This window comes from Chelonoidis abingdonii, chromosome 25, assembly GCF_003597395.2.
Source record: "Chelonoidis abingdonii isolate Lonesome George chromosome 25, CheloAbing_2.0, whole genome shotgun sequence".
Lineage (NCBI taxonomy): Eukaryota > Metazoa > Chordata > Testudines > Testudinidae > Chelonoidis > Chelonoidis abingdonii.
The window spans coordinates 7,758,083-7,773,136 of NC_133793.1; the positions used below are offsets into that span (position 1 = coordinate 7,758,083).

Sequence of the window (15,054 nt, forward strand, 5' to 3'; positions counted from 1 at the left end):
GGCTTGGGGCTAAATATTGCAGTGTAGACATTAGGCTCCAGCCCAAGCCCAAGCCTCTAGCACCCCACAAGGGGGATGGGCGTCAGCCCAGAATCCAGCCCAAGCTCAAATGTCTACACTGCAACGTTTATCCCCAAAGCCTGAGCCTGTGTAAATGGCCCTGAGCGCTGACCCTCGAGGAAGTGAGTTTTTACAGACGTCCCCTTTGGGGACGAGGCTCTACACCCAAGCAAGGGGCAGGATCTGGCCCTACATTCGGCTTTGTAGCAGGCATGAGGCAGGGCTCTGCCAGAGAGTGGAAACCAGGTTCATCAACAGCCAGGCAAAGCCAGGGTGATCCTTTGGCTGGGACTGAGATAAAACCAGGAGCCTGAGGGGGTGGTTTGTGAATGTTTGCTCAGAGTTTTCAGGGGCATTTCAACCCCTACATTCAGGGTGTCCACATACTGAATACCAAAGCAAACTGGGTGAAGTTGCCTGAGGGAAGAGATTGTCCCCTTGCACTCAGCTGCCATTAACCTTACTCATGGGGCAGGGGTGAGCCCCTCAGCTTCATCTAAGATGCTTCCCAGGCCAGGATGTGCAGGTCCCCAGGATATCTGAAGAGCCCAGTGACCCAAGCTAATCACTCAGGACATTGGACGAGTTCTTTGGGGGCTGTCTAGTGAGAAATCTTTTGTTGCCCACATCAACCCACTTCCCTCTCTTGGATGGAGTTAAGGATTCTCACCTCAGGCCTGTAGCTGGCTGCAGCTCCCGGGGCTCGAAGAACCCAACAATGATTCTAGGAGGAGTCACGTAACATCCCGAGTCTGGCCCTTTCCACAAATCCTTCATCAGTCTCGCTCCAGGTGGAACGGCCCATCCCAGCATGCACAGCAGCAGCAGGAATGGACAACAGGCTGGAGCCCGGTGCTGTTGTCAGAATTTTGTCAACTATTGAGAAGCAAAAGCCGCGGGAGAAACCAAGCTGATGTTGGTTATTACTGCAGCAGGCGAATGGGTGACCTAGAGGCGGTTACGCTGCCCTGGCACCACCAATAACTGCTCCGTGAAAACCCTTGTGGGACATTTTATTTTTCAGTTAAAAAAATATATAGACAACTCCACGGCTTCCTAACAGTTATTACAATAATCAAAACCACAACGAGCAGACTAGATACACATCTGTGAACAAACAACTGTCCTGGGGTTGGAGAAGGCAGAGGTGGCAGGCTGGGGAGGGGAGATGCAGTTAAAAAATGTCTCATGAAATCACTCCCAGGCCCTCAAACCTACTCTGTAAAGCAACCCCCCCGGCTGGATAGGTCCTTGTGGAGACCACAATCACCACCTGATCCCAGCTGTTCTGCTGGTCCCCATGTCTCTCCCACAATCCGCCACTGTGTATGTGTGTGCGTCCTCCACCACCATCCCTGACCCAGACTCTCATCACATTTCACCCCATCACGGCCATGCGGTTGTCCCCCAGCTCCAGACAGCCCCCTCGATCTTTCCCCTCAACCCACCCCTCACTTCATACCCTCTCCAGATGGGTTGCCGCTGCAGAGAGTCAACACTGCTACCCAGCTGCAAAGGTCACGCGGGTGCTGAGCAATGCATGCCACTCTTTCCTGCGCTGAGGGTTGTCCCTCGCCCTGCTGCGCTTGGGAGCAGATGCGACACCCAGGACTCAAAACAGAAATCAACTCAGTCTCTTCCAGCTAAGCTAGACTGGCCTAGACTCTTCCTGCCCCGAGGAGATTAAGTCAGAAAATACTCACCTCTAGCAATGCCACCAACAGGCAGAATCTCTGTATTCCACCCACAGCAGAGGACTAAAGCCTGTCCTTACCATTAACAACAAACCCACCCCACCCAAATCATAAGGAACTCGCTTCCATGAACCTGCACTAAGTGTTGTGGTGGGTGTTCATGTTAACAGCAAGATGTCTACTCAGCTCTGGCCTCCCTCGGACCCAGGCAGACAAGAGCCATTTGAACACGGGACCAGCCCCAACATACCAAGGCAACAGGAAAAGGGACTCTGGAGATTAGCTGTGCAATGGCTCGACTCCAGGGCTGCCTCTGACAGGAGCATACAGCACCAATAGCTCCTTCCTTAGCCCACTGAGAATGCCTGCATTCGAGGGTTGCTTTGATTTCTGGTTGGCCTGGGGAGCAGAGGGGGCAATTTAAATATAGATTAACTTCAAGACAAAAAGAGGGGTGCATGAAAACACATCTGAACCCCAAAGCTGCTGGCTCCGCAATGCTCCTCGTTAGCCAGAGAGAATGCAGCACTCTGGGGTTTTACAGCTGCACCATATGGTAGGAGGCAGCAGAATCCATTCTGTCTAAATGTCTCAACGCTGCAAATGCCTCACCTGTGGGAGCCCTGCAAGCACTGCTGGCTGCTGACAGCAGTGAAAGGAGAGGCAGAGACTGCAGGACAGCAACTCTCTTGTGAGGCTAAGGACTGGAGCCCAGGGCATGGAGCTCAGGAGCTATCCTGTCAGGGCCCAGTTCTGGCTAGTTCAATTCGGGGCTCCATAGACTAGGGTACGTCATGTGGGGGAGGGAAGAGACGGTCAGGACTGACAGCAAGGGGTACGGCAACAGGCTAGTTGGGGCACCAGGAATCAGGTTTAATGGGAGGGGGGAGAATTCCAGTTTCTATAGCCTCAGCTGGGCTGTTTGAAACTAGCAAACTAGGGATGAGAAAGCAGCATTTTGGGGGAGTCAGAAGGCTTGATGTCAGTTATGGGGTGAACACTGCCTTGGACAGGCCACTTCAGGGGTCTGGGGTGGGGGGATTTAAGTACTGAGGAGGCTTAAGCTGGTATTGGGGGCTAGGTGAGGAAAGAAGAGCAGATGCACTCCTGGCAGCATGATCCCAGGATGGATCCATAAGGGATGGGCTGTGGGGTTAGAGGGGGTGGGTGGGAGTTGTTCAGAGGGTTCTAACATGGCATGTGGCTCAGGCAGTCCTTTTGGGGGCACTCAGGGAGTGGGATGTAGGAGGTTAGGAAGTGGCAGGCTGCAAGCAGAATGAACTCTGCCCCAGGCAGCTGAATGCACAGCTCTGGGAAGCAGGGGCTGGGTGCAAGGTGGCAGGGAGGGCGGTAACCGGTATGCTGGCGCACGCGGCCTCGGGCAGTCCAGCTGGAGTCTGCGGGGAAACCTCTATTTCTGCATGTCACACTGCAGGAGGAGGACAATAGAGGGGTCACTCTTGGCAGCTTCTTTGAACTCCTCCAGGGTGATCTGGTCATCCTTGTCCTTGTCCATCTTGGTGAAGATCTTGTCAACCCGCTGCTGGGGCGTCAGCCCATCCTGGTTCATTCTCATCATGATGACCGTCCCCACCATCTTGTAAATGGCCTGAGGCATAAAGGACAGAGGGAAGAGGGGTGAAGTACCCAGGAGGGCCCCTTCTGCACCACGGTAACACCACGCTAGCGGGGGCAGGGCTGAGCGGGTCCACACAGCAAGTGAAGGGATGGTTGTAGGACAGACAGGTGTCCCCATGTTAGTTTTAATCCAGCTAGCACAAGTAAACGATAGCATGGTACAGGGAACTAGCCCATGCCGCCATAGCCACACAGCTACTATTAGCCATGCTACCTGGATTAAAGGGCAGGCCTACCTGTGCTATAAGCCACCCCGTCACCTGAAGCCCTGCTTGCCCACCTACCTGAATGGTCCCCACCCCTGCTGCTGCTGTTCCTTGAGCAAGCTTCGATGTAGCTCAGGTGGGTTGACACACACTGCAGTCACACCTTACTGACTGCAGCGTAGAGACACCCCCTGGCTAGATCTATGCAGCCATGGGTAACTTCCAGCTCGAGTAGCTCCACCAGCACTAGTTTGGACTGAGCCAGTGCACTGACAAAGTAAGTACATGCGAGGGGACAGGTGTGATTGTATCAGGTGGCTACCCTGGACCACCTCTCGTGGAGCCATGGTTACACAGCTATTTTGCAGTGTGCTAGTGCAGGTAGCTCCACCTGTGCCAAAAGTTACGCCCTAGGCTGCAGAGAAGACATACCCACCTGCCGGTCTCTTCCCCTGCTGCAGTGCCTGTGGGCCAGGCTGTCTGACGTAACCTGGTGCCATTCCAATCAGCACAGAGCTGCATCAGCTAGTGCCAGCAGATCTGGCCCTGCATAGCTTCAGGGCCCAGCCTGCACCTGAGGCAGGGCATTCATTGCCAGAGGTGATTCTGTGATCAAGTATGGGGACTTAGCTCTTGGGAGGGACACAGGAAGGGCTAATGTTCTGCAGGAGATGGATTTACCACTAGGGGCCAAGGGTCTTTATTATCTACAGTTTGGAGCTTGGTTTACACTGGAGTTGTTTTTGAGTTTGGACACTCATGAGCTGCAGTTTTTTCGAACGGGCTTCTATTCTAGTCCCTTGGTCCCACTCTCCAGCCTCCCATCACTGCTGGGGCTGATGATCAGAACCAGCCCACTGCAGCATCTTTGACCCCACTGTCTTCACAGTGACAGAGAGGCCAGTGCATTCCAATACCTCAATTATTTCTAGCATTTCCAAGCGGGTTATCTTCCCATCTCCATCTAGGTCGTACATCTCAAAGGCCCAGTTCAGCTTCTGCTCAAAGCTTCCCCTGGAGGTGACGGACAGGGCACAGATGAACTCCCGGAAGTCGATCGTCCCATCACCGTTCTTATCAAACGTGCGGAAGGCGTGCTGGGCAAACTTGGAAGCATCTCCATATGGGAAAAACTGCAGGGCGAGAAGAGGCTAGCAAGAGATCTAGAGAGACAGAGGACTTGTGGTGCAAGGGAGCATACGGGATTTGTTGCTGCTTAGAGACAGATACACACAGAATCAGTATTTCTAATAGAGAGCGAGAGAGTGCATCAACTTAGACACAACAGCCAGGGGGGAAAAGGAGTAAGATTTGGACCTGTTTGATTCTAGGCACAAATCTGCAAAGGCCTGGCTGGAGGCAAGAACTTTAGAGGACTTCTTTACCCCATCCCCACCCCCACTATAGTAAGAGGCTTATCTAAAGTTTAAGGGAATCTGAAGTCTAAATATGGCCACTTTATCACTGCAGAGAAAGGGGTATGGGAAAACACCAGGGCAATCACATATTTGAGGAGATACATTCAGGGCATGTCTCAGCCTGCAGATAGAGGGTAGCAAAGAAGGTTTTTTGGGGGTGTTATGGTCTTGCACCGACTGGACTCGGAAGGAACAATCAAACATTTGGTAGCTTAGAACACGGTCTCAGCGAGTTACCAAATGCAGCCTTTTAAAGGGTCGTAGCCCCATGTTTCCCAGCAGCTCACTCAGCGCCTGCCCCCATCCACCCAACCCTGACCATCTTCCTCCCTCCCGTGTACCTTGATGTAGAGCTGCTGGAATTCATCCAGGTTGAGGATGCCGGTGGGACAGTCCTTCAGGAAGCCTTTGTACCACTGCTTTAACTCTTGCTCACTGAACTCTGTGCTTCTCACCAGGTCATCCAGCATCTCGGGGGCCAGCTTACTGTTGTGTTTTCCCATCACGGACTCTGGAAAGAACAGCACAGTTCCTAGATGCTGAAGTACCGACAGTGTTAGGGAGAGGGCTGAGAGACAGGAATTCCTGGGCTCCCTTCCCAACTGTGCCACTGACATGTCTCTTCATCTCCGTGCCTCAGTTTCCCCCGCTCTGAAAATGACGGTAATCATGCTGACCAGCCTCATGGGTGTGTATGGGAGGATTCGCTAGTTAAGCTTTGTACAGAACACTGACATTGTCAAAGGTCTTGGAAGCATCAAGTATCAACATTACCAACATTTCAGAGGAGATAGAAACACTACGGGAAAAGCCTGTGACTGATGAATGTGACTCACTAGCCACCTCTCACACAGCTCAAAGCCCTGAGAAAATCTGCCTGCCCTCCCCACCACTCAGTGGGGTTGTTTGCGGCATGGATGTTTCCATACTAACCATGTCTCTTTGGGCCTTAACCAGCAACACTTGCAGTAGCATTTGTGACCAGGGGCATCCTGGCTCCTACAGAGAAGAGACTCAACAGCTGATCCCAGGAGCACCATCTGACATCACTCTCATGGTGTCAAGACAAGACTTGAAAGTGACAGACCTTGGCCAACACCCCACCTACCAGTCATTGGCACCTGCCCTCATGGTCAGTAAAACCTCAGCACCCAGTGACTCTGTCTCACGGCACCTGCCACAGTGTAAGATAGGCTTCAGGAGCAGCTGAGAAGGCTACTCTCCTGGGTTTACTGGGAGATTCCTGATATTTGAGGTTGAAGTTGAAGCCCTGGTGACTGCAGTCCCATCTGTTTTTTTTTTTTTTTTAAACAAAACAAAAACAAACCAAAACCAAAACCGTACATTTCTAGCCCTCATGGAGACAGAGGAAGAGCTTGAAAACTGTCACTTGAGCATAGCCCAAGAAGCTCGGAACCAAGCAGGCAAAGAAACAGAATCCCAAGTTTAGAAAAAAATCTTGTAATTTAAGCCAAAGTTTGTGGTTTTTGAACGTTTGGGTTTGTCAATCCTGAGGGTCTGCCCCCCCACCATTACTTCGCTCAGACAGACCAATCCACCTTTTAGTCCAATAGGCGTGTGCTTGGCCACATCTAAGAATTCCAGAGAGTGGAGTGTTGCCAGCACTGACACAGGACGGAATCTGAGACATCTCCCCACCCAGAACACACACCCCTTCTCCACACAAGGTTGGCTGCTTTTTCCTCCTGATGCAAGCGTCAATAGACTAGATCCAGAGGGAAGGGTTCGGGGGAACAAAGAGGCTGCAGGAAAATATTTGAGTAGCTATAGATAATAATCTGCTGCTGTTTGCTGTGGTCAGAGCAGGGAGACGTGATTTCTGACTTCTATTCAGGACTCTGCATTGCTCTGCAAGCTCAGGCAAGTCACAGGTCAGCCTTTGTGCCTCAGTTTCCCCATCTACAGAACAGCTGTTATACCTCTCCAAGTGGAGCACTGTTAGTCTTAATGAGTGCCTGGCAAATGCTTTGAGATTCTTATATGACAGGTGCAACATAACAGCAAAGTATTTACGGTGATGAATTCCTGAGCAGGGAACCAGTATCTAATGAATTCGAGCGATGTATGCCAACCCCCCACTGTGGGAGGTTAACTAGGAAGCAGACAAGAGGGTCCAAAGAGGTCACAATCACCCCAGACATAGGTCCCAAGACAGAGCTCAAGACTTTCAATTCTAAAGCAGATACCTTTACCAACTGAGCAAAAAGTAGTAGTAGGCTCTCATCCTTTGTGCTCTAACCAGCAGAGGGCGACATTTAGCAAGCGTGTTACATTGGAGGTCATGATTTCAAAGGTGCTGCTAGGGCAGCTCTGACATTTGCCTGTCTGCATCAGTCAGCCCTTTATAAAAATAGCACTTGCTTTCATGCAGCTCCTTTCATGCCCAGGCTCTCCCACGGCAATGCACAGAGAAGCACAATCCTGGCAAGTTAGGGACTGCCTAGGCAAAGAAAGAATCTGCCTAGGTTTCAGCAATCACTCCTGCACAGCCTGGGTCGTTATTTGCTGTTTAATCGAATGGCAGATGGTTGGCCAGGAGGACACTGGTGTTACCTTGTACGCTCAAAAAAATTAAAGAAAATTGGATGTTTAAGTTCACCAGGAGACAGACCAGAACAATGGACAAGCCCAGACCTCAGTCTGATGCATCTTCCAAAATATGGCACTTTAAGTGCCAGTGATTTACAGACATGTGCTTTGGCACTCCTCTCTGTCTCCCGCTTCATGCCTGCCTCTTCCTGTACTGTCTTGGGAAACCCAGGACATCTTGTTCCTTGCCCCAAGAAAAGATAGAGACTGTCACTGACGACAGTCTCAAAATGCTCACAAATAAATGATGCCCCTTCCTAGCACAGACCTCAGCAGCACAGCACCTTCCTGCTTCTCTATTAGTTCCAAGCCCAAGTCACAGGGTGGGACTTGAACCTGCAACCATCTGTCTACAGAAGTGACTGAGCTGGTAAGTGCTTCAGTGCAATCAATAGAAGTTTTGCCGTTGATTTCAGTGAAGACCAGAGGCTGAGCCAACCTCATTTGGGATCACAGGCCAGTTGTCTAATCTCTCGATACGGATGTTGATGTCTCTGCGTCCTGGATACCGTGCAATCAGGCATGCAGGAAGAGAACTCACCCTGTAAGCAGAACTGGCTGGTGGAGGGACCGTCTCACCCTGCACAAGAGAAGGTGTGTCAGGCATCTAGTCCCCTGCTGCAGTGTTCTCTTCCAATGATTTTTGATGTTGAGCAATTGGAGAAAATAAATGTAGGCATCTAGATCTGCAAGTTTAAACTTCAGCGAGGTCAGGGCCTGGGAGAGGAGATGTCCCTGGGTCCTTTGATTTCAGATGCCCCCCCCCCCCAAGTATGACACAGGGATTGCCCCACTGCTGAACAAGAGGAGAAGTTCCCAGTTACACTAAGCCAAGTTCACCCCCCAACTCACAACAGCCGCCTTGCTCAACCCACTCACTCTCTGCTTATCGCTCTCTCCCGATGAAGCATGGTGGAGAACTGCTGGAGGGGGAGAAGCAGGCTCCTGGAAGACCGTAAGCTCTACCCAGCCCATGTCTTTAAATCACCCCTTGAACCTCAGTAGGTTTCTCAGCCGAGGTGGATTTTGCTCCAACACATATGGGCCAGAGATTGAGGTGGGTGGGGAGGGAACTGAAGACATGGGGGTTTTATTATGGGACACTGCGGCACCATTTGGGAACAGAAGGCAGAACACCAGCAACTGCATGCATGGCACTAACATTTCATCTCTAAGCTCAGAGCTGATCCCAGAGAGTTACTGGTTGGAAAGAGACCTGCTGCTAGTGACAGGGACCCACTCGGGACACCATATGATGCAGATTCCCTCATCTCCTCTGGGGGGAGCTCTCCCTCAGGGCCTAAATGCACCAAGCCACTCACTCAGTTACTGCTCTCCCGACTCTGTGAGTGGAATTTGGGGTTCGTATTCTGCCTGGCGCCCACCTCCCCACCTTTACTGCACAAACAGGCTAGAATGAAGCCACAGCCTTGGGCTCCTGCTCTGCCATGGGCATTTTGCTTAGACAGAGCAGAAGGATCTCTAAGCAGAGTTCGGATGTTTCAAGAACTCCTGTTTGGGAATTCCCAGCTTCACTTTCTGGAGCTCCCCTACTCCTCGATGGCCCCCGCCTGCCACACTCCAGAACAGTTGCAGCCAGTCTCACTCACAAACTGCACCCATCCCAATCCTTCTCGGCATCCCAGAGCCGAGGGTCTCAACTGCCACAGACCTCAACGGGAGCTGAGGGCATTTAGCATCGTGAAGAACCTGGCCTTGCCCTAGCTTGAGTCTCTTTCCTGTCTATTTTCCCTCCTGATTTTTGGGGGACTGCCCCACCCCCAGTGACTTCCCACCCCTGCAACTTCACCCAGTGCAGAAGCAACACATTTACTCCTTCCCTGACACACGCAATGGAGGGGCATGTCAATGCAGCTTTGCCTCCCCCCAAAACCACCATCTCTACACCCCCCCACTGGACTGTCTCCAGGCCCAAGTGGAGCAGACACTGCCCAAATTCCTGATCCGTCTCAGGCATAGGGAGGTGCAGCTGCGAGGGGACAGAGGCCGAGCCACCCCCTTCCCCCAGGTCTGTTTGTGCTCACGCTGAAGGGGGGCAGGGACAATCTCCTCATTACTCTGGTACGTATAGGAGCTGGTGCTGAGGCAGTTACCATGGCGACAGCTCCACTGTGGAGAGATGGTTGCCAACAGTAGCAGCATCCCCGAAGCTACCAGCCAACTCTTCCCCCGTGCCTTTTACTTCCACAGACCTTTGTGCTTCAGGGAGGGGAAAAAACACCCACAAGATTAAATCATTCTCTTCTAGGGAAGAAGGGGGGAAGAAATCATGGCTAGTGGTCCCATCTGGGAGGTCAAAGCAAAAAAAAAAAAAAAAAAAATCAGGTTTCTTCTACATCTCCCACTAGTGCTCGTCCTCTGAGACTTGGCTTTTGAGATCTTTGGGTCCCTCACATAAAGCTGTCTGGACCTTTCACTTCAGCGCTGCCTGCCCCATATTTTAAAGGGGTGGATCTTTTGGTCCTGATGAATAAGATTAAGTGTTGCAATGCTTGATTTCGCCCACTCCACGGCCAGCACCAGCAGTGTCAGAGAGAAAAAAGCCCATGCGCCAAAGGGAAAGCGCCCTGTGCTCCCATCCCCACTCCACTATTACGCCAAGACTCAGCCTGAGAAGTTCCAAGCAGGAAAATGTGTGAGGCCCTGCTGCATGCTCACAGACCCGTCTTCCTAAAAACCTGCATAAACAACCTCACAGTCCAGCTCCATTTCACAACAAGGGGTCACAGCCACTGCCACGGGGAGTGCATCTGTTCTCCAGAAAGCCTAACAACCTGGGTCTGGGATCTGACAGGGTCACGTGCTAAACTGGACTGGACTGGGCCTCATACCACTTGGGCAGGAGATCTTCCAGGAACACCAGAGTGCAGGACATGCTGATGAGGATTCTTGTGAGCCAACACTAGTCACGTATCCCAGCCAGGGCCGGCTCCAGGCACCAGCTTAGCAAGCAGGTGCTTGGTGCAGCACGTCCAGGTATTCGGCAGCAATTTGGCAGAGGGTCGCTTGCTCCCGCTCGGAGTGAAGGACCTCCTGCTGAATTGCTGCAGATCACGACTGGGAAGGAGGGGGCTGCTTGGGGTGGCAAAACCACTGGAGCCAGCCCTGATCCCAGCTTGGTGCTGCTGCTGCTAGAGATGCCACCTTTTCACATGCTGTTTGCAAAACAAGGTCCCAATTCCTTGTTGCTATTAAAGATTGTACAGCTTCTTTCGGGGGCGGGGAGGAGATGGGGGGGGTGAGAGAGAGAGAGAGTTCAGTGTTAAACTCATGCCTTGGCTGAAACTGGACTTTGGTCAATTCCTTTCTTCCCACTTCTAATTCTCCCTGCAGCTCTAATTGAGAGCAGTGGTCAGAGCATAAGTCTGGGAGCCAGGAACACTGCAGTGCTAGTTCCAGCCATGCTGCCTTGAGCAAGTCACATCACCTCTCCATGCCCCCCCAATTCCCCCAGCTGCAAAATGGGAAGATGCTTTCCTGCCTGAGTTTTCCTTCTAAACTGTGGTGCAATTATGCTGTTTCACAATAGCTACACTCCACCCTAGAAGTGGCTGCATTTCAGCAGCCAAGTGACAGGATCCCAAGCTACAACCAGCAAATCAGTTTAAACCTGCAGAGTGCTGTGGGCTGAAAGATGTGGTGTGAGTGTATCTGCTAGACACAGGAAGCCAGAGCGCACGAGTTATTCTCTTGGACTCATATAGTGCATGGAAATTCTCCATTCTCTGTGTTTTCCATCTTGCTGCAGAGATTTATGATTCTGAACGTCAGAGAAAGGCCTTGGATACAGCTGTTCTGCTCCTCCAGGCCCTCTGTATTGTGAGGGCTCAGATGGCGTCCTGGAATCCCACTTCCTTCCCTTTAGTGGGATTCTGTCCCTCTGCAGATCACCACAAGTTCCTGATTGAGTCTAGGCACAGGCAGCTCTGCTATGGAGAGAGAATTAACTCTTCTGCCTCTAACGCAATCAGGCTTTTCCTGGTGCAAGAGCCATTGCTGTGAACAAAGGCAGAAGAATTGCAGGGCAGGTGGGTTCAAGGGAAGGGAGACAGCTGGGCTTGAGGGATCCCCTCCAGTGTGCAGAGACAGGAAGGACAATCCTTCCCAGTAGATGCTCAGGGAGGTTCCCATCGCGGCCTGAGTGGGCACACTTTGCATAACAGAACAGTGAGACCTGTTATGAGGAATGCCGCACGGTATGGGTGGTATTTGCATGGTCCCTATTCAGCAGGAGCTGAGCCAGCACTCTGGGAGCAGCAGAAAGGGGTGACTTCACAGGCATTAGCAGCGTGTGCTCAGCCCTGTGGGTTTGGGCAGACAGGAAAACATTTCATGCGTAGGTCTGTAAGGAGTGCTACACCACCTGGGTATGTAATATAGCTAGGCAGGTTACAAACACATAAGGAACATGCATATTCAGGTTGTGCACTCATATCCATTGTGTGCGCAGAGGGGTGTGTACACACACATGAGACAAGAATGTAAAGAGAAGGGACACTAAAGCCATATTTCTGAGGCTGCATTTGATGCAATCTAGTTCACACTTCAGGAGTCATTTTAAGAGCCATTCCTGGGCTGGGACAATTCCATTTGGTGCAGGGAAGGGGAGTGAACCCCAGAGGCAGGAAGTTACATCTTGAGCAGTGGAACAAGGGATTAAGTGGAGACGTTCATGGTTGCTTGTGGGACTGTGCGGGATGAAAGGAGCTGTAGAATTATTGATTGTGGCCCCACCCAAGCTGCTGCACAAACAGTTAAAGAACCATAGCAACAGCTTGATGCAAGATCCAGAATTGTAAGAGACTGTTTGTGTGCCGTGTACATTCCATTGTGCGGACAGTCTGCCTGGTGCGTGTGCACCGATCAGCACTGTGCGTGCCTAGATACACACATTACACCATGTGCAATCCAAAGATGCGGGCACATGGTGGAGTTTGGAAAGGGCTCCTTCATTCCGTGGGCTGGAGCGTGTTACACGTTGTTTGTTCTCTGTCATGCAATGGCACTTTCTGAAGGTTCTCCAAGACAAGGAGAACCCACCCCACATGCCTCCAGAGTTCTGACTGGTCAAAAGATAACAGAATCTCAATGAAACAAGTCTCCCTGTGACCTGCTGCCTGCGTGCAGCTCGCTGTAGTTGCTGCAGGCAGTGGGGAACAGGGGAAGGAAAACCCCCCCACTGTGGCCAGCACCCTGGTGGGTTGAAGCCCCGGGGAACTGGCTTGTTGTTGTGACTGAACATAGGACTCTGGATTGCAGACTTTTTTTTGGAGACACTGGCCTCCAGAATAGCAACGCCACCATTTACAATACCTCTTACCCAAATCATTACTCAGGGGACTCATTGAGATCCCCTCCCAAACCAGGGCCTTCCCACCGGCAATGACAAGATGGCTGCTTTTATGGTTAGGGGAGAGACTCTAAAGCTTTGGTACATATAAGAACTAGCTAGCACATGTGCACATGCTAGCATGTGTGCAGGAATGATCCTCTTACTGCCCCCCAATACTATAAAGCATAAATTAAAACAACCCTTTCAGTCCCTCCCCCCAGCCCACCTCCCCCACATACACTCGTAAAATCACGCTGCTGGGATCTGCAGCACGACACGGTCCTCACTGCACTGCACGAACCTGCTAGCTGGAGGCAAACAAAGGGATGGGGTGGAGACGGGTGTCTGTGCACGTGTCTCCCCAAAAGGGTCTTAAGGGTCTTTGACTGAGGTTGGGTTTGGACGCTCTCCTGGGCTTAATGCAGAACACCCCCTCCTGAAAGCCAGCCCATCTGCCATTTCCCAAAGGCAGGGCTCCCCATGCCTGCCAGCCACACTGGGGTTTTAGATCAGGTGCCGCACTCGCCAAACCTACTGCCAGAGCTGTGGGAAACTTTGCAGAAGGAGCAGCAAGAGTTGTGGGTTGATGCCAGCACAGGGCAAGCTCTGAGATGAAACCTATAGGGCACATTAGCCAAGGAACCAGAATCCCAGCCTCTTTGCTGCCTCAGGAGAAGCAACACACACACACACACACACACACACACACACACACACCTTTGCAATAGATGCCACTAGTACAACACCTGGCTGGGACCAGCTCCTGTGGTGCCCCAGACACAGCTCACTCAGCAAGGGGCTCTGGGTCAGAAGAGAGGGCGAGCAGAGCAGGCCACATGACAGGGCCACCTGGCTGATCAGACCCATTGCCCCCCCCCCCTTTAATCACAACACACTGTGTGATCATTAGCTGTTGCTAAACCACCGTTTTATTTCTACCAAACCCCTTTTGTCCCCTAAAGCCACTGTAGGAGTCCCTAGAGCATTTCTCACTCTCCCAAGTGCCTCTTACCTTAGAGGTGGCCTGGGATGCAGGTGTCTCTCTGGCCCAGCGAGGTGCCAGCCCCAGGTGCGATGTCTCAGAAGGAGGAGAAAGCTCCCTGCCCATGCACTCAACAGAGCCCTGCTTCCCCCACCTGATCTGCCTGGGAGCTGCTTCTCCTTCTGGCTTGTATCAGTATGTGCCCCGCCCCGCTCCGAAGGGAGGAGCCGGATTGGTTCTGCTGCCAGGCTGATTGGGAGAGGAGAGTGTCAGTCAGCAGAGCCTGCTACAGGTGGGGCTGGGAACGTGATCCCAGGCTAGCATCCTGTGGGGCTGACTCCTGCCCGCTGTGCTCAGGGGCGTGGGGCGCTTGGCTGAGCAGGGGGGAGATTGCTCCCAGGGCTCCCAGGCTGACATGGGGTCTCCTGTGCTCTGTCTTCTCCCGGATCAGGGCATGATGGAGTGAGGAGAGATGCAGGTCCCAGGATGTTATAGGGAGGCAAGGCGGGGGAGGAAATACCTTTCATTGGACCAACTGGGGGGGCGGAAGAGACGAGCTTTCGAGCCCACACCGAGCTCTTCTGCAGCTGATTCCTGCTAGCTGCACCGCACCGGGTTGCTGTTCCTCCCCACTGCAGCATCCCATGCCACCTAGGGCTGCCCCAAAGCGCTGCTGTGCCGCCATGGGGAGCAGACATTTCCCCTAGCTCTGCCAAAGGAAGCCCTATGGGGGGTCCCTGACTTTCTCTCCATTCTGCTCATCTTGTCCCTCTCCTGGCCTGGGTGAGGCTCTGTGCTTTCACTTCTCTCAGCCCCCTCATGCCTGAACATCCTCCCGACCCCGCAGCACTGCCCTCACCTCGGCCTGCATTCCAGGTACACGGCATTAAATAATCCAAGGAGGGGCTAACATGAAGCCCACCTGTGGCCCAACTTACAGGCAGCTCCTTATATCAAGTCACTGAGCCTTGCTAGCAAGATAGATGGCTGAACTTCATTGATCATTCCTGTGCATGTGCCCAAAGTCCTGTCCCCTCATGCACTGGGTGCAGCACAAAGTCTGGGATGGAGTCTCAGGGATGTTGCCCCAGTG

The 15,054-nt window shown here is 52.3% G+C and overlaps 1 protein-coding gene across 1 annotated transcript; it reads right to left on the reverse strand.

Moving 5' to 3' along the window:
• Window positions 1-1,052: 1,052 nt before the first annotated feature.
• On the reverse strand, window positions 1,053-14,151 carry HPCAL4 (hippocalcin like 4). The gene is made up of 4 exons (XM_032789592.2): window positions 13,992-14,151; window positions 5,358-5,527; window positions 4,516-4,731; window positions 1,053-3,363 (listed from the first exon to the last, which is right to left on the reverse strand). Exons 2-4 carry the CDS (start codon window positions 5,517-5,519, stop codon window positions 3,166-3,168), a joined length of 576 nt encoding a protein of 191 aa, XP_032645483.1. The 5' UTR covers window positions 5,520-5,527; window positions 13,992-14,151; the 3' UTR covers window positions 1,053-3,165.
• Between the last annotated feature and the right edge of the window lie 903 nt (window positions 14,152-15,054).